Source organism: Garra rufa, chromosome 5 (assembly GCF_049309525.1).
Source record: "Garra rufa chromosome 5, GarRuf1.0, whole genome shotgun sequence".
NCBI lineage: Eukaryota > Metazoa > Chordata > Actinopteri > Cypriniformes > Cyprinidae > Garra > Garra rufa.
Window position 1 is genome coordinate 26,399,071 of NC_133365.1, and position 19,852 is coordinate 26,418,922.

Sequence of the window (19,852 nt, forward strand, 5' to 3'; positions counted from 1 at the left end):
CTGATTTGTTTGAGATTTTTTTTAACCTATTGATTCTTCTAAGACCATGTGAAGTGATTTTTGAAGTTGGATCAAAACTTCAGAGTCAGCACATTATTTCTAACATTCTCTAATTATCTTATTACTAATTGCTATTAATGACAGTTACTTGAATTGTGAATATATCTGACTGAAATCTAGCTGTTTTCCTGCTGCAGAGTGAGACATGGCAGAGGAGCGCAGACAGAAGCTGTGTTCAGTGATCTTGCCCACTGAATCAATGAAGGCGATGGCGGAGTCAGTGGGTGTGGGCTCACTGCAGGAAGACAGTTGTCTGGCCCTCAGTGAAGAGGTTAGCTACAGGATCAAAGAGATTGCGCAGGTATTTACAATTGCGATTAACAATTTATTTATATTTTTCTGTTTATGAAAGATATGGTTTATACAGACAACATGAATAATATAATACACAGAATAAACTGTGGTGGAATCTGTCCCACCATAATTTCACTATGATCCAAAAATATTTGTACACTTTTCATAATAACTTTTGTGTTCAACATCTGTCATTTGAACTACATTTGAAATTCCGATTATGGCTTAGAGTATTTATCAAATCACAAAAGGCTGCCATTTAATTATATAGTAGCGATAAGTGTTTCAGGATGAAATGCAGCACTGTGTTAATTTACACTTGAGGTAATACAGGTAATAATATGGTGTTTTCAGAACCTCATAGTATTTCAGTTCACTGTAACTGCAGTGATTTTCATCTTTGGATATGCTGTGAGTTTAATGTGCATTTGGGAATGCAGTCTGCCTGTTGCACATTATTTTCACATATTTTTTGTGAACATGATTACAGCATTTCACAAAATTTGTAAACCTGTTTAAAAGATACACATGACAATCGCAGCTTTTGATTAATCACGATTACGATTTCATTTCAATGTATCGTGCAGCCCTAATGCTCCTGGTCCCTCCCTAGATGGACCAAGACCAACCAACCATAGTACCACAAAATCCTGTGTGAAGCTAAAATATACTTGTTTTAAACACCCTTATTTAATATACAAATTGGAATATAAAGTGTACACTGATTTCTGTTAGATTAAATAATCATATGATAGCTGGTGATTATAACCAGTTGATAATAATAATAATAATAATAATAATAATAATAACTGATTGCATTAGTGTGCATTCTTTTTTGAGAGATTGCACAGAAAAAGGTGTTGTTTATCTGTTGATGTGATATCTCCCACAGGACGCACTGAAGTTTATGCACCATGGTAAAAGACGCAAACTTACTACTGGTGACATTGACCATGCTCTTAAACTTAAAAACGTGGAGGTGAGAAAACTGAAACAAAGTGAGAACTATTGGTTTCCTCTCTCTTAGCCACAACATTCATAACCCTTCACAAATAATTTTTCCTTTGTATATCAAGTTTTTCTTTCATTGTACTTGTCTCCTTTAGCCTCTGTATGGATTTCAGTCTCAAGAGTTCATCCCGTTTCGCTTTGCAAGTGGAGGCGGCAGAGAATTGCACTTCTATGAAGAAAAGGAAGTGGATCTTAGTGATATCATCAACACGCCCCTCCCTAGAGTCCCTCTTGATGTTTCGCTCAAAGGTAATTAACAAGCATTTGTCATATGAAGTCAGATTATTTGCTATTTAGATGCAAGCTCTTTACCAAAATCTAGTGAGCTGATATCTTAGACAGCATTTTAATGCTCTGCCATGACGCTTTAAGCTTGACGTTGACTGGTCGCTGGACCTATAGAGGGCGCAACAGGATAAGAAGTCATTGAAGTCCATATTTGCGCACTATTTCAAAACAGCTAAAATGATAATTGACTAAAATGACTTAAAAAAAAGATCTAAAGTCGTTCAACCCCTATTATAGATGCTGAACTCAACTAAACAGCCATTCCAAATGTAACACAGCAGAGCATGACTCGAGACTCGACTCGGACTCGAGTCACAAATTTGATGACTTGTGACTTGACTTGACATAATCAAAGAAGACTTGGGACTCGACTTAGACTTTGACAGCAGTGACTCGAGACTTGACTTGGACTTGAACCCTGTGACTCGGCAAGTCTTCTAAAGAAAAACTTCGGAGAGATCTGATCAATATAGGCTGAAGCGCACTGGTATGATTAGCGCAGCTTTTGGCACTGAGCCAGAGAGGGACTCGATAAGTGAGCGCTTGTAATGTTTTTATCCACTCTTTCTTTCCATATCGCTCTGTAGCAGTGATGCGTTGATCCAAAATGAGCGGGTGCCTGCAGTCACCCGCGGTTACGAGTCATCCAAAAATATTTTTAATGATATTCGGTCGTGGTCGGTCGGGTCGTTTGAAATAAAGATGCCAATTAAACCTTTGTAATTTATGTAGTACTAGACACAATTTTCTATGAAATACATAGACCTACACTTTACTGGCTGAATGATATTTACCTTTTGAATGTTGAGCGTTATTAACTGTTGAATAAATGCTGACAAAATGCCCGATTTCCCAACAATGAGCAATGCCATTGTACCATTTTAATAGGCTACTTCTAAACGCATATAGCTCAGTAATGTCAGCTTTATGTATTTTCTGAGAGGGGGTGGGATTTTTGTTGGGAAAGTCGGGGAAGAGACGCACACTTCGATTAGACTGGATAAACACATGCAGCATCTTAATTGTTAAGAAAATGGTATTCATAATAAATGTCTCGAATATTTTGATTATGTCCAATGCTTCTCTTTCTTTTTGGAATTATTAGACACATTTCACTATGTCTTTTCAAATGCCATGGTCTGTTTAATTTCCTTAATTATAAAATTTCTAGCACTATTTTTAAACGTTTATTTAAGCAATAATATATAAATTATCTCATTTATATGCTTGTTTGAAACCAGGGATTAAAAATGAATTTCAAGTAAAAACTGGATTTTTTTCTTTACATTTCCAGAGAGCGAAACGAATGAAATTAAACATTACTTAATAAATTCAAAGTACTATAATTTCCTTTTTCATTTGATACAACTATTATAGCTATACAATTAATATAAAATAATATTATTTTGTATTATTGTGTACGAATATTATCATATTCGTGATTCCTGAATTTATATATGAAAACTTTTTGAAGTGCATTCGTTATGTTTGTATAATAAAATTTGCGCGTCTACATTTGAAATAACGAACTTGAGCGCGCAAAAGACGCAACATGTGAACGGCCCCTTTGACATTTAAATTACACATAATCACTATAAACCACTTATAATAATAAGACGAAACGCGATGTATAGTGAAACAGCAGTAGCCTAATAATTGTCTAAACCTTTCAAAATATATGTATTTTTTCACGTGAAATAGCCTATGTATCCTAAAGTTCACTCTATTCTTCCTGTTCACGAGCCAATCACTTTCATGTCTTTAAAGAAATAGATGAATTCGCTATAAATGAATGTCTATATTACGTATTATTAAATATTTGACTCAACTGATTCATTAAAATCACTGAATCGTTAACAATGAAACAGTGGACTTAAAATAAATTATTAATTCAATTGGCCTATATTTGATCACAAACAATGATTAATTCCTCAATGAAACACCACTAATTATTATAACCTATCTTTTATAATTATATCTATTGTCTATTATTGACTTAAAATTTACTGTAGTAATTAATACAGAGACATTAATTTGGGCAAACAGCACAATAGTGACTTGTTTAGGACTTGAAGCTTAAAGTTGAGGACTTGCAACTCGACTTGGACTTGCTCGTCTTGACTTGGGACTTGACTTGGGACTTGTCTGTCTTGACTCGGGACTTGACTTGAGACTTGAATGCGAAGACTCGAGACTTACTTGTGACTTGCAAAACAATGACTTGGTCCCACCTCTGTAACACAGCATAATTGTTTTTGATTTTTAGGATACCTAATTTTTGCTAAATACTGAGGACAAATATTTCAAAGTGTCCTTGTCTAAAATTCATTGGAATTGAGCTTTAGTTTTAAGTTTGACAAGCAGAAAAGTCAATAATAAATGTTTAATTTTACACTAAAAGTGAATTTACTAAATTTACTGAAAAAAGGTAAACCTAATTAAAATGAAATGTTAACCAATTATTTGTTTGTGCTGTTTCTTTATCACAATTATTTGTAATGAGTGTGACATCATTAGCAACATGCTAACACCAGACTGAATCAATTCTGAGTCAAGTCTCCAGTGTGCTTTGTGTGAGAAGTGCTGTTTGCATGCAGCAATATATTATATTATATTATATTAAACAGCATAATATTTACTTATTTATGAACAATGAGGAAAATAGCTTGTGTTTGTTTGCTCTTTGTCTTTCAGCTCATTGGTTAAGTATTGATGGTGTCCAGCCTGCAATACCGGAGAACCCACCTCCAGGTAAGAGAGTTTTTCCGATCTTTTTATTGTAGTGAATTTTACTGGAGACTCATCTCATTTTAACTTGGCCCGCATAGGGATGCCAATTATGTAGTGAGTTCTGCTTTCGCCCACTAGGGAGGCGAAATAGTGTAGTGATGGGTACTCGCGTCACAGAGACGTTATGATTCTTGGATCACATGTCACTTAATGTGCGGTTATGAGTACATCACATAAGAAAGATTGGTGGGATATCTAGCTTGTAGAACCTCTCACTGTATTATCAACACAAGGAAGACACAAGTGTAATAAAATAAATTTATTAACAAATGATAGACAAGAGTAATCAACTATTAAATGAATACAATAAATGCAAAAGGAATAAAGTGCATAAGATGCATAAAATGTGATTCAGTTGGGTGTTACTATGTCATAGCTATGTTATCTTATGGAAAGATAAACTGTTGCTACTCTGAAACAAATAAGGTAAAGAACCTTATTTTGCATCAAACAAATAAATGAGCTATTATTTGTTATCAACTGCAATCAGCTATACAATATCTAATGTAAATTAGAAAAATCATATACTGAAAGTACACAACAATGCCAAGGTCTCTGGAAGAGGATTGGAAGTGATATTTACGTTCTCTGTGGTTGATTGAGCAGTCCGGTAGCGGTGAATTCTTCCACTGGTTGTGCTGGGAGCAGTCAGTGGGAAAAGGAGCAGGAATCAGTTTCGACAGCCTTGAGCATGAAGCGCTGTAGGATGCTGATATCCTGGAGCACCAAAGGGTCCTAAGATCTGGAACATGCAGATGTGGCCCTGGTGTAGGTGCTGAAGGCCCTTAGCTTGGAACACGCAAGCAAAGGTACCTGAAGTGAAGGTTTGCTTGCTGGAGCTTAACCTTGTTGCAAATGTCTGTTGGTCTTCTGCCTCTCTCGGCTAGAGACTCAGAACTTGGTCAATCCGCTTTGTCTCTCTCGGATGGAGACTTAGGACGTGCTGCATCTGTGGTTGCCTTGCTGGACGAAGACTCTGAACGTGGAAAATATCTCTTTCCTCACAGACAGAACGTGGTCGTATCTGCTGCTGCCTCACAGCTGGAGACTTGGAGTGTGGAGCATTTGTTTCTGTCTCTCTGGACAGTGGGCTCAGAAGGGTTGTGTCTGTTAGTGTCTCTCTCTTGTGGAGCTGGAGACTCAGAATGAAGGTATCTGTTGCAGTAACAGGCCGCAGACTCAGAAAGAAGTTTGATCGGTTACCGTCCCCTGGACGTGCCGGAGACTCGGAACGGAGGTGTAGCTGTTATTGTCTCACCCTTGCAGGTCAGACTCAGTACTTTGTTAGTGCTCTGTTAGTGCCTCACCCTGCCGGGCCTCAGACTCAGAACTTAGTTGCTCTGTTAGTGTCCCTTCCCCTACGGGACTCAGACTCAGAACAAGGAGTGTCTTTTGGAGAGGTACCTTTATAACTTTTCGATGAGGAGGAGATTGCAATTTGGTGCTTCTCCATTTCCATGCTGTGATTGGCTGGTTCCATCAGAGCGGGGGACATGGGGTAGCCCACCCTTCTTTCCTCTTGTGGAAGTCATTTGCATAGTCCAAACACAAAGTTAAAAAAGGTGTCAATAATGTTTTACTGGTGCATTTCTCATTTTCCAAAACACAATCAGAAAACATTTGGTCATGTAATGAACACATTAAGTCCAAACATGATGGGAAAAGATTGAACTGTCATGCATGCATTCATTTGTCCATTAACAGCTGAGTTTGTGTAAGATGTTGCACTACACATCGCTGTCAGTGAGAATACTTATTTCTCTGAATAAGTATAAGATGTGTGTGTTATGGTTCGCATCAGTTCAAGGTTTGAAAACATAGTTATGAATGGATTTGGATGGATCTTTGTGATCTCTCTTTGTTTCACCCACTGCTGCTGCGTCTGGAGATCCTAAGGAATTTTTATGACCGTCACAGGACCAAACCTTAGAAAACAGTCTCAAGGTGGGTGAAGGGCAGAAACTGCGTCTTGACCAATAGGAAGTTCTGTTCTTCCTGGGTTTTTGTCCCAAAGGTCTCTTCTTGCCCTCTAAGAGGTGTCTGGCAGTTGTCCTGGCATCCTTATCTGATGGCGTTGGACAGTTTGCTTATGTTAGTCCACCAAGATCCAATCAAAATGTAGCAAACCTTTGTCCACTATTGTGGTCAGGGAGGGGCCCTCGCCATAAACTGGGCCCTGGAATGCGTGGTCCACTACATTATTTACACTACATGTGCAAATCGGTGGGCGGGGTTAAACTGGTAGTGATGTAGAAGCAGGCGTTGATTGACAAAACCGGTATTACCATTAAACCTGGGGGGGACGAGGCTTTTGACACTTTCACTTTTGTTTCACTTTTTACAAGAAAAGATAATTGTCTTTTCACTTACATCTTTACACCTTTCACTTTTTAAGACTAAAGCAAACCCCTTTCCTCTGAAAGATGCTGAAGCCTGATTGAATCACTCTATTGCTCCGCAATAGCCAATGGCATTGTAGCATTCACCTGATTAGTGGGCTCAGCCACTATATAGGTGATGTTGGGCGCCAATTTACCTCAGAGTCGTTAGACTGAGTGAGAGTCGTTTAAGCTCTGGGGAATTTTTCCACACGGCTTTACATAATGTCTTGTTCACTTCTCTCATGGATACCACGGTTACAACGACTAACCGTAGACCAGAGGTTACATTGAAGTAACTGTAGACCAGAGGTCACGTTAACGGAAAATTGTCCGTCATTGACAGAATTTTTTTATCAGTGACGGAAAAATCTGAAGGAATATAAAGTCCATCATTTTGACAGATTACACTGAGGGTGACCTATTGTAGCTGTAATTCCCACCTCTGTCCAGTTGGTGGTGAGTGCGGTCCAGTGTGGCAGCAAAGCATGGGATACACAGAAAAAAATTCAATTAAATTCAATTCAAGTTTATTTGTATAGCGCTTTTCACAATACAAATCGTTGCAGAGCAGCTGTACAAAAGTTTAGGCTACTACAATATATTTAGTAGCTTATTAGCGGTGAATACTGTACGTTAAGTCGATGTACATATGATATAAATGTTAAAATCAGTAACTGTGTAATCAAACAGATGATGAACACTAATTGCAATGGTTTTGTGCTGTAATCAACTTGTAGGAAAATTATGTAGTGCTGTATGTTGTTTCAAGGCTGGCATCATCTGCGGTCCTCTGAGGGGTTGGCATCATCTCTTCTTCTGAATCCAGGCTGAATCTTGTGTAAATCCTAGTTACCACGGGATGGAAATTCCGTGGCAGAGACAGAGAAACAAAGAGAAATAATTAGCGTAGCTGCTGTTCCAACTTCCAACCAAACAAAAATTATGTGTTTAGCCCAAGCTGAAGAATATTAATGTGCATTTGATCAGATGTAACTGAAGTACAATGTTATGAGATACATTATGTGAATGCTTGGCTAAAGAGATGAGTCTTTAATCTAGATTTAAACATAGAGAGTGTGTCTGAACCCCGAACGTTATCAGGAAGGCTATTCCAGAGTTTGGGAGCCAAATGAGAAAAGGCTCTCCCTCCTTTAGTGGACTTTGCTATCCTATATCCTATATATTATATTAGACAGCAACCTGTCTTTTGAAAAAACTAAACTGTTAAAATCTTTATCTATGCATTTAATTACACATAGGCGAGTAGCCTAATTACTTTAGCTACAGCAATCTATCATGCCATGTTAAAGAGCACCAAAGCTGTATTTATTGCTTGAATTTCCTAATGAAATGGACAGAATTTGAAATCTGAGACTTTGTTTCATATCAAAAGTAACAGAGCTTAGCCTATTGTGATGTATTGGATGGTAGCATAGACCAAAAGATTGATTGGGATTTAGGAATCGATATTATAATTAAAATATAAAAATTAAAATGATGGGTAATAATAGATTATGACAGAATTTGTCTGACTCTGTCCGTCAAAATGACAGACAAGTCTAACGCAACCTCTGCCGTAGACGTTCCCTTGACATTATGTATGGGGAACGTATAAAAACCTGTAATGTGAAAAACACACTGGTCCCAGCTCAAACAGAGTACATTGAGAACACTTAAGGTGTTATAGGCATGTCTGGGTGTCAGTCTGACCGTGCAATCGTACAAGCCAAACAGCATACAAGCACTGCTGACACAAGCAGTAGTGCTGTCTTAAGGCTGGGGTATGCTTAATTTTCCACATTCCGTTCCATCTTACATGCAGAAAGGTCAAAATAGGAGGGATATTGCAACTCGCCAGGTCCTTGCCAAAGAGGCTCCAGATCATTTTCACTGTTTGAGGATGTAGTCTCCACTCTGCGTTCTGGTTGCTTGTCCACATACCAAATGCTGGTCTGATTCCCCAGCCTGACAGTGGCGCTTCTGTAGTAACCACTATTTACCTGACCACTCTGCCCATAGCAGCACCCTGTTGTGTTTAGCTGTGCCAGAGCAGTGAGTCGGCACAGCTAAACATGAGCGCACTTAGGAGAAGGTGCATTGTCCCTGCTCTCCATGCTTGTAACCAGCTCTGTAACCATAGTTGCCGCTGCCTCATATGCAGCAGAGCCCAGTGGCAGACAGAGGCTGCAGCTCCCAACAGTCCCAGCAATTTTTAAAAACATTTTCAAGGGGATCACTCTGCTCTGCACCAAAAAAAAGGTCAGTGTTGTGAATGGACTGAACACACTGTACTGAGCATGCGGTTTTGTGTTTGTGGTCCTCAAGCTCAGTCTTCAACTGAATGATGATAAACCAGTCATCTAGGCAGTTCTGCACTCACATGCCACATATATACTATATATATATATATATATATATATATATATATATATATATATATATATATATATATATATTTATATATGTATATATCTATACACATATCTGAATATGAAATTAATGGTTCGTTTCCACCGAGTGGTACGGGTAAGTACAGTACGATTCGGGACGGAATACCTTGATCCAGTGTGTTTCCACAATAGACTGTAAAAAGAATGGACAACACGTTTCCACTTCTTTCCACTATAGAAAAGTGAAGCCAAAACAGCTCAATATGGCCGCTACCATCTTGGGGGAAGTTACGTCATTTGGAGCCAGAGCATGCGCAGTAGAGGTTTGTTTGGAGCCAGAGCATGCGCAGTAGTGTCGTGAGGCGGAGCCGCGGTGTCAAAGTCCCGCCCAAACTCCCGCAGACCCAATCGCACGATCACAATCATGACACCACACCCCGTTTTTATAGCATCAAATAACTACTTAAAAGCAAACTTATTAGAAAAACGAACACCTGAGCATGAATCAGCATTATAAGAACTACCTCACACGATGGAAATCACCTTTGGAAAAAAATTATTTGCCGTGTAATTCGATTATTTAGTTTGGCTCACGTCCCATTAGATTACATGGAGCGGGCGGGGTTTATGACCTATACTGCAGCCAGCCACCGGGGGGCGATCAAAAACTTTTGGCTTCACTTTTCAGAACAACTACGGCACGCTTGGTTTCCACCGACAACTGTACCCTTACTTGATCGGCCTGATCCACGATAAAGTGCAATAATAGCCATTTCTCAATATGAAAAAAGAAAAACTCTGCCTCTTTTTGTTAGTTTTGTAATTTAATGTAATTTAATGAACAATAATAGCCATTATATAAGTATAAAGTATACAAGGCTTATATAAGAGGAAATAAAGACAAAAGCAAACAATTCGGTAACACTTTCTATGAAGCCCGTATTTATAATACATTATAAGGGTATTTCTAAGGCATTATAATGAATGCATAATGCATTATAAAAAAACTTATAATATGTTATACCATCTCATGAATAATCGTAACAACAATTATAATACATTATAATACTTGAGTATTTGAGGTTATAACTTTTAAGATTATGATTATTTATAACACTCAATGGACACCATATTAAATCTACTTAATTTATAATGGACTATATCATGTTACATTTATTTTTTACATTATATTTCATTTTATTTTGATGGTCCACTTATTCTACTTACTATAAGCTTAAACTTTCCAACTACATTTCAACTAACACTCTTTAGAGTATTAGTAGACTTAGGTTAAGGTTAGGCTAGGTAGAAGGTTCATGTACTTGCAAAGTTACATATAAAATAATATAATAGTTTATTTTTTGGGGAAACATCTAAATTTAGTGTTAGCATATATTTAGCATACTATTAATGATAATTACTGCTGGCTGACATGGAGTTGCAGAGTTACTTATCAAAAGCTGTCTAAAGTAGGGCTGGGCGATATGGCTGAAAACTATATCACGATATCAGTGTTTCATATCATATCACGATATCGATAATTATTGATATTTTTATGACCCATTTAAAATAAGGACCAGGAGAAAAATATATTACACAAGCATTTTTATTTTAAACTTAACCTGCCTCTGATCATAATCCCCTCAGTTATTAAGACAGAAATGTCAACAACCATGGAAAACTCAAATAATTAAAATGTAAACATAAGTCTAAAGTCACAATATACACTTAATTATCTCTTAATCCTCAATTCAAACCCCATTCATTGTCGATGAAGTGAATGGTCAAGCTAATGTATGGCCCAGAATTACGGCTTGACCACAGGTCAGAGGTTGTTGCAAAGTACTTGGCTGATTATATTTTTTTCTGCACAGATTGCTGGTTGCCAGTAGCCAACATTACTTCTTTCCCGGTACTTTAGCCTATACTTTGTGTAATAACAAAAATATTTATTTAAGTGAAAAAATAAGTCCAAAACTTTCAACATTTTGAACAATAGGGCCTTACAATCTTTTTTTTTTTTTTCAGAAATTCTTGTTTTATTTTTTCTGATAATCAAATGAAAGCAAAATCACAGATTTATTTTAAAAAATAAACGGAGCTTTACTGTTCAAATTAATACATAGAAAAATTATATTCAGTTAAAAAAAGGTTTAATAATAATAGTATTTTTTCAACAATTAAGTGGTGACTCTTTATTGTATTTTTTATCATATATATTGTTTTATGTAAATTATTTAAATGTGAACATATAAACACCTACATTATACTGTACAGTAATACAAGACTAATATTGTTCTGTTACATGTTAAACCGTACTTTTATTTTGACAGGTTGCCGTGAAGTTTCAGTGTGTACAGTATGAATGATGCTAGTTTCACTAATGAAACGGTAAAATTGACAAAAAGTGACACTCACAGCGGCTTTGGAGATGTATTTATTGGAGTTTGTCTGTTCATGTGAGATGCAAAGGCCAAAAATGAGCGGGAGCGTCACGTGTGCAGTATGCGTGTAGTGAAAATAAAACGCGTCTCCTCCATTCATACACATAGAGGCAAACGGAACACGCAGGATTCTTATTGAAACGGTCTTTTTGCATTTCAGTTTTCACTAGGGTTGGGAATCGAAAATCGATTCCGATTCTGGAATCGGATACTTAAGATAAAGAATCGGATACTTGTTATAATATTAAAATTTCGATTCCTCGTTTCGATTCCTGGTTGCATTTTTTCCATCTAGTGATCTGCCAGGACCTTCCGCGCGTGCAATCTGCCAGGACTTTACGTGGTAATGTAAACATCAATCGAAAAGATGGATCACGGTAAGCGTTTAAAAGTGTGTCTACGCTTTGTAAAAACCGAAGACAAATCTACCGCTGCACGCAAACTTCATCTTGGAGATCTGCAAGGGACGGATTTTAGTCCTGTGCCCGCCCACTCCAGAAGGAATATATGTTATTTCGTCCCGCAAAAGCCCACATAAAAGTCACTTATACCCCCGCGGGAAGACAGGTATCTACTTTATCTCTTGGCTGCATGAAACAAACCCTCCCGGTAATGTTAAGGCAAAGATGACCAGAGTAATAGTCAAGCCCGGATTAACCATACGGGCAACTGGGCAATTGCCCAGGGGCCCACGACATCTAAAGGGCCCAGGACAGCAAGGGCACGAGCAAAATAAATTGCCTTATGTTATTTATCTTATTTACACGAACAAGCCCGGATTAACCATACGGGCAACTGGGCAATTGCCCAGGGGCCCACGACATCTAAAGGGCCCAGGACAGCAAGGGCACGAGCAAAATAAATTGCCTTATGTTATTTATCTTATTTACACGAAGGCATGTCATTTCTGTCTCTACATAGTCGCGCGTTTTACAATGTTTCCTCCGCGAAAACACGGACTGGATCGCGCGCTCCATTCATAAAAACGGAATTTACTATAGCGCGGAATACCACGGAATTCGTCGATTTTTGAATAAATCAAAAGTTGGTCTGTCACTTAATTCAAATCGCGATATGGACTAGTGTCTGTGAAAACTGAAATGCAAAAAGACCGTTTTAATATGAATGGTGGAGACGCGTTTTTTTTTTACTAAGCGCATAGTAATTTTTTGCATTTGCACCTCACATGAACAGATAAACTCAATCTCCAAAACTGGTGTGAGTGTCACTTTTACCGTTTCATTTAAGAAAACTAGCATCATATTATACTGTACACACAGAAACTTCACGGCAACTTGTCAAAATAAAAGAACGGTTCAACATGTAACAACAATATTAGTCTTGTATTCCTTTTGTACAGTATAATGTAGGTGTTTATATATTCCTATTTAAATAATTTACATAAAACAATATATATGATAAAAAAATAAATATTACAACAAGATTAACCACTTAATTGTAGAAAAAAATACAATTATTATTTAAACGTTTTAAACTGAATATATTTTTTCTTCCATGTATTGATTTTAACAGTAAACCTCTGTTTGTTTGCCAAAAATTAAAAGGGTTTATTTTTCATTTGATTTAAAAAATAATGTTTATGCTTTCATTTGATTATCAGAAAAATTAAAACACATAAGAATTTCTAAAAAAAAAAAAAAAAAAAAAAGCAAAAGATTGTTCAAAATGTTAAAATAGAGAATTTTGGACTTATTTTTCACTGAAATAAATGTTTTCGTTTTTACACAAAGTAGGCTAAAGTACCGGGAAAAAAAGTAACATTGGCTACTGGCAAATGGTTTGAAAGTGGTTGCTTAGCTATTCATTTTTTGTGAAAATGGAGGATACTTCCCTCCCTCTCAATGTAGTGGGTCAATTTTACCAGATTATACTCTATGCTGATGTGTTTTGTTTTCATAGCATCATATGTGAGTGAATGTCTTTGATAGGGGACATAGTAGTGCATTCGTAGTTCTATGAGCATTTAAATATTTGTAAATCAAAATATGATGACAGTTAGGATTTGAAGTATTGAGTATATTTACTGTATATTACAGTAATATATTCTATATATGACCATATTATGGTGATCCTTGGGTCGTGATGATGGGGCCCTTGAATATTGTTGCCCAGGGTACAACAAAGTGTTAATCTGGCCCTGGTAATAGTAACGAACTCGCGCGTGCCTAATGTATTCATTCTTGTATATCGGAGTCGTACATTAGGCACGCATAAGTCCGCTGTTGATTCACAAACTATTCATGCTTTCGGTGCTCTGATCCATAGTATTTTTGCGTGAAATTTCAAAATATTTGCATAGTTTTCAAAATGAATGTCCTGTGAGTTTTTTATAATGAATGCTTACCCATAGAGGTGGATCTTGTAAGGGTCAGTGGTGTTTAAGCACATATGAGCACCAGCATAAACAGATTTACAATGTATTTACTGTATTTTTCATTTATATGTTTATTTTATAATAAATACAAACAGTAGATATTCAGTCACTTAAGAAAGAGTACTCTGAAGTTGTGAAGAATGTCTGAATTAAATAATTTAGGTGCTTTAAATCTGTATGTGTGTATTCATGTTAAAAAGTTAGAGCAGAGGATTTTCTTTTAAATTCAAAAGTATAGCTTTAATTTAAAGTTTGTTTGATTTTTTTTTTATAACATGCAGGAGAAAAATAAAAAGGCAAAACTAATGTTTAGGTTAATAAAAAAGGTTAAAAAATAAACACCTTTAGAGGAAATGTCAGGCATAGGGGGGCCTTGCAAAACTGACCCGAGAAGAAGGGGGACCTGATATAAAAAAGGTTGAGAACCCCTGTAATAAAATAATATGTTGCAAGCTAGCACTGAAAATAAACATGTTTAATATATTAATGTTTGACTTTTGTGTTTGTTGTTTTTTTTTTTACTAAATCGGAATCGAAACTGGGAATCGAAAAGAATCGGAATCGATAAGTGGAATCGGAATCGGAATCGAAATCGATAAAATTCAAACGATACCCACCCCTAGTTTTCACAGACACTAGTCCATATCTGAATTAACAGACCAACTTTTGATTTATTGGTCCAAAAATCGACGAATTCCACTGCATTCCGCCCTATAGTAAAGTCCGTTTTTATGAATGGAGTCCGCGATCCCGTCTGTGAGGAGACATTGTAAACGCGTGATCATGTAGAGACAGAAATCAAATGCCGTCGTGTAAATAAGATAAATAACATAAGGCTATTTATTGTTTGTTTAATACAACAACATGGACCCGTTCTGTAGGAAAGATAACCTTAACTTCTATTGTGATCTGGCGCTATGAACTGAACGTTAAAGGGGGGCTGGGCAGGCCGACGAAGAATACAAAATATCGAACGTTTTATCGAACACATTTTTTATTGATATCGATCTCTTGTCTATCGCGATATATATATCGTTATCGTTTTATCGCCCAGCCCTAGTCTAAAGGGTATCATCAACATAATCAAACTGATAATACAAATGTGTCATTAAACATTCATCTGATCTGATGCCTGATCTTAGGGGTTCTTTGGGAAATATTATTATAATTACTTATAAGTGGTCTTTGTATGCTTTAAGTAAAGTGACATGATTAAAATGGCAAGATATGAGACTTATAATACGTTATAACTATGAGGAGGTAATCATACTCTTAAAAGCTATAACCACAAATAAGTAAAAATTATAATACATTAAAACTGTTTTTATGAATACTCATGAGATGATATAACATATTATAAGGTTTTTTATAATGCATTATGCATTCATTATAATGCCTTAAGAATACCCTTATAATGTATTATAAATACGGGCTTCATAGAAAGTGTTACCAACAATTCAGTCAAAACGTGTGCTACAAAGTCAGCGCTTTGCTACTGTTCAAAATAAATATATAAAGTTAAACATAACTTTGTGCTCAGCCAAAACGATATGACCAGGAACAAATAATAGATTCATGAGACCAACCATTGCCTGTTATTGATCATGTGAACATGGGACCATTGTGAACATTTGTGTTGGTCTGAACAGACACATTAACTGCCATTCATTCAGATGATTATCGCTCTGAGCATTCATCTTGGTGTGAACAGGCCTCAAAGGATTAGTTCACTTTCATAACAAAAAATTTCAGATAATGTACTCACCCCCTTGTCATCCAAGATGTTCATGTCTTTCTTTCTTCAGTCGTGAAGAAATTTTGTTTTTTGAGGAAAACATTTTAGGATTTCTCTCCATATAATAGATATGTATGGTGCCCCCAAGTTTGAACTTCCAAAATGATTTATATATTTTTTTGCCTTAAGTGCTTGTCTAGGGCTGGTCCGAATACCATTTTTTGAGCTTCAAAGCTTCGGTAGTAATCAACACCAAATATTCAAAGCTTCGGAGGGAGGGGGCTGAACATTTTGTTCTCTCTAATAAAGGCAGGAATCTCTGTGTGTCTGTCGAGAACGGACACTGCGTTAGTGATACAAAACACACAGGTCTATTAAGAGCAATAGGCCTTTTATTAAGGTAGCCTAACAGTTTTTTAACAAACAAATCACTCCCAAATCAGAAATTAGCAGTACAGTAATTACTGACACCGTAAAGGGTAGGCTATTTAAATAAAAGAAGAACGAAAAAAAAATGAAACGAAGTACAACGAACTGTAATAAATAAAGAACACGGTAGCATACTTTCCATAACAACATCATACATTTTAATTAAACAGTTTAAAAACAATTAAATGAATTCCCTTATATAGAATAAAACAAACTGTAATAGGCTAAATAGAACAAGGTAACGTTAGGCTGGCTAGACAGTTCACGATTCAATAAAATTAATTCCTAAACAAACTATTTCTTTACGAAGTCAAACTTTCAAATAAATCACAAACAGGTTGCAAGATAGTGATGTTACCTACTTAGTCTACCTAAACTCTTTTCAAGTTGTGTGAGGAAGATGAGTTTGTCCACATTTTCAGGTAAAAGGGAACTTCGGGTCTAATTTACAACGTAGCTTTTGATGGAGTAGCCGGAACGCAAAGGAGGTGTTTGGCTGCAAATGCCAGTTTAGGATAGCGGTCATAGGCGCTGATTTATGTTTCTGCCGGTGGGTGCTTCACTAAATCAAATTATTTAATATATACCTGTTTAAAATAAGCACTTATTTGAGCGTACACCGGACACAGTTAGAGGGCGCACACGTAATATCTGAGGGAGCGCAGCCCGCTGCAAGTTGAGAGATTTGTGCTGGCACCTCTCTTATTACAATAATGCACTCTTGACATTTGTTATTAAAATAATGCCAAAACCTGCATATGCAGCAGAGCCCAGCTGCAAACAGAGGCTGCAGCACCCAACAGTCCCAGCAATTTTTAAAAACATTTTCAAGAGGATCACTCTGCCCTGCACCAAAAAAAGGTCAGTGTATTGTAAATGGACTGAACACACTGTACTGAGCATGCTCTTTTGTGTTTGTGGTCCTCAAGCACAGTCTTTGACTGAACGATGATAAACCAGTCATCTAGGTAGTTCAGCACGTACATGCCACTGTAGCAGTTCGAATTGGTATGCAACACCTTTGAATGCAAATCGCAGAAAGATTTGAATATATATATATATATGTATGTATGTGTGTGTGTGTGTGTGTGTGTGTGTGTGTGTGTGTATATATATATATATAAACACACACACACACACATATATATATATATATATATATATATTCAAATATATATATATATTAGGGCCGGGACTCGATTAAAAAAAATAATCTAATTAATTACAGGCTTTGTAATTAATTAATCAAAATTAATCGCATTTTAATCGCATATAAATATTTGACCTGAGAACAGTGAGAAGTAAGATTTTTACATGGATTTTTAGTATACCATTGAATAATGACTGAATACATAAGCTTAAGCAACAAAATATTGTTTATTTTTGTTCAACCAAGTCCAACAGACCAGTGCAATATTGCCATTAAGTGTAGCAATAGGCTCGATGTGCTGCGGTGATATGCGAATTCCTTGTTTCATAGCTTGCACACAACCATGCTCTTATCGACGCTTCAATCCATTCGTTTTTTATAACAAAATTTCCCATCCACAGGGCCAACCAAAGCGGTCCCATCAGCTTTTTTGTCCATGTTCACTGTGGTTTGTTTTGCTGCGTCCCAATTCACCTACTTATACTATGCCCTATAAGTATGTACTCTTTTTGTGAAGAAAAGTACATACTTTTGAGTATGTAGCAGAATAGTAGGCAGGCTTTGGGACATACTACTTTGTCATAACTGCTTCTTTAACGGACGCTCTGTTGCTTAGTTACCTGAATCCTGTCAATGTTTAAACTGCCCTGTCAATCATCACAGTTAACATTATCTACATTGAGATTTTAATTTAGAGTTTAATTTAATTTCCTACCGTATTAGAGAGAAATTAAGAGGCACGTTCTTTAACGAGTCTTTCATGCTGAGAACTCTGCTCTTGTGTTTGCTTAATTATGCATTTAAACGTTAATGACCAAACCTATCATTATAAATGTTGCTGCACATGGAATATAACGCGGATAACATTTAAAAAATATTTTTTATCAGGTTACACACTGATTATTTATCACTCAAACCCCTTTCTCTACCTGTCCGTTGGTCGCGCATATCCTCCATGTTTGTAGTTTTTTAACACTTTTTATGCGTGTTTGTAGTTCTAATCGAATCCTCGTTCACGGCGCAGTGTGTTGTGGGCAATATTAGCCGTTAGAGTGTGCATTGATCGTTAAGTAGTAGACCATCCGGGAATCTTTGGAATACTTTTTTAAACATACTACGATTTGGGACATACAATACTATTTAGGACGGACGCAGCTTGTCTGAACGCTAGTTGGTGCTCCAGTATAATCGGTCCGCCGAATCTCATCCAGTGAGAAACGTTCCGCGGTGCAAAACTAAGTGCGATTAAAATGCGTTAAAAAAATTTAACGCGTTATTTTTGTGTAATTAATTAATCTAAATTAACGCGTTAAAGTCCCGGCCCTAATATATATATATATATATATATATATATGAATATATTTGAATATATATATGTGTGTGTGTGTGTGTGTGTGTGTGTGTGTGTGTGTGTGTGTGTATTTAAATATATATATATATTAGGGGTGCACCGATCCGATATTAGGATCAGATATCGGTAGGGATGTCGCGGTTAAGGAATTTCCCTTGCGGTATTTTTGAGTGGCTCAGTAGCGCGGTATGCGGTATTACCGCCATATAATTGTGTGTAGGCTGTTACAATGTAAGGTCATATTCAGAAATCAATAAACCGAAACCAAATCGCGTTGAGATATGAAGTGAAGTAAACAGTACTAGCCAGAAAGAAATGCAAATTTTGCAGAAAAATGTCAGACATACTTAGAGGCTTTGCATCTGAAATCTTCGTATATATAACAGTTAGCGCGCACCCTCAAGTCTGACTGGACAAGAGACTTTCTGTCAGTATTTCACCTGCGTGTTCTAGACGAGCTGTCAGTCACTGCAGTTTCATTGTTACGCCACAAGATGGAGGCAAGAGACTATCTTTGAGTAAGTCTTTAATCCGTTCATTCAACTACACGTTCAAAAACGCTTATTTATTCAAAGAGAGACGTAATGAAACACGATGTTAAAATCATTTTAACTTTAATCGCCACTTTAAAAGGCTCAGCTGACCAGCAGAGCATCGATGTTAAGACAGAGATTTCACTTTCCTTGTACATGACAAGCTAGTTTCATATACATTCCTGACTCGATCTGAAAGACAGACGCAGGTAATCGCACATGCTCAGTCGATCTCTCTCTCATTCGTTGTCTGTTTAGGCATGTTAAGTGCATATCTACTGAGCCTCATAATAAACACATTATGTTATCATTACTAGCTTATTACTAATTTAATATTCAGCACACAGGCATTAAGTGAGAAGGGCAAATCCTTAGGAAAAAAGAAAACAGGCAAATATCCCGGTTGCTGCGGTTGTTGCATTCCTCTGCGGTTATGCACGTCAATAGCGCGGTATTGCGATATTGCGGTTATCGCGACAGCCCTAGATATCGGCCCCGATATTGAAAAAATAGTGTTTTTTTTGTGTTTTTTTTTTCATTTCTACTACTACATTTTATTTATTTAAATTTATTTTAAGTAGGGCTGGACCAGATTATTCAA

The 19,852-nt window shown here is 36.7% G+C and overlaps 1 protein-coding gene across 1 annotated transcript in view; it reads left to right on the top strand.

The window, feature by feature from the left end:
• The window catches only part of LOC141334803 (transcription initiation factor TFIID subunit 6-like), a 24,021-nt gene that overhangs the window by 1,550 nt on the left and 2,619 nt on the right, over positions 1-19,852 (top strand). The window contains exons 2-5 of the mRNA XM_073840028.1: positions 198-361; positions 1,247-1,333; positions 1,461-1,614; positions 4,348-4,404. Of these exons, the coding sequence (XP_073696129.1) occupies positions 206-361; positions 1,247-1,333; positions 1,461-1,614; positions 4,348-4,404 (454 nt within the window). The 5' untranslated portion in view covers positions 198-205. The remainder of the gene's footprint in view (positions 1-197; positions 362-1,246; positions 1,334-1,460; positions 1,615-4,347; positions 4,405-19,852) is intronic.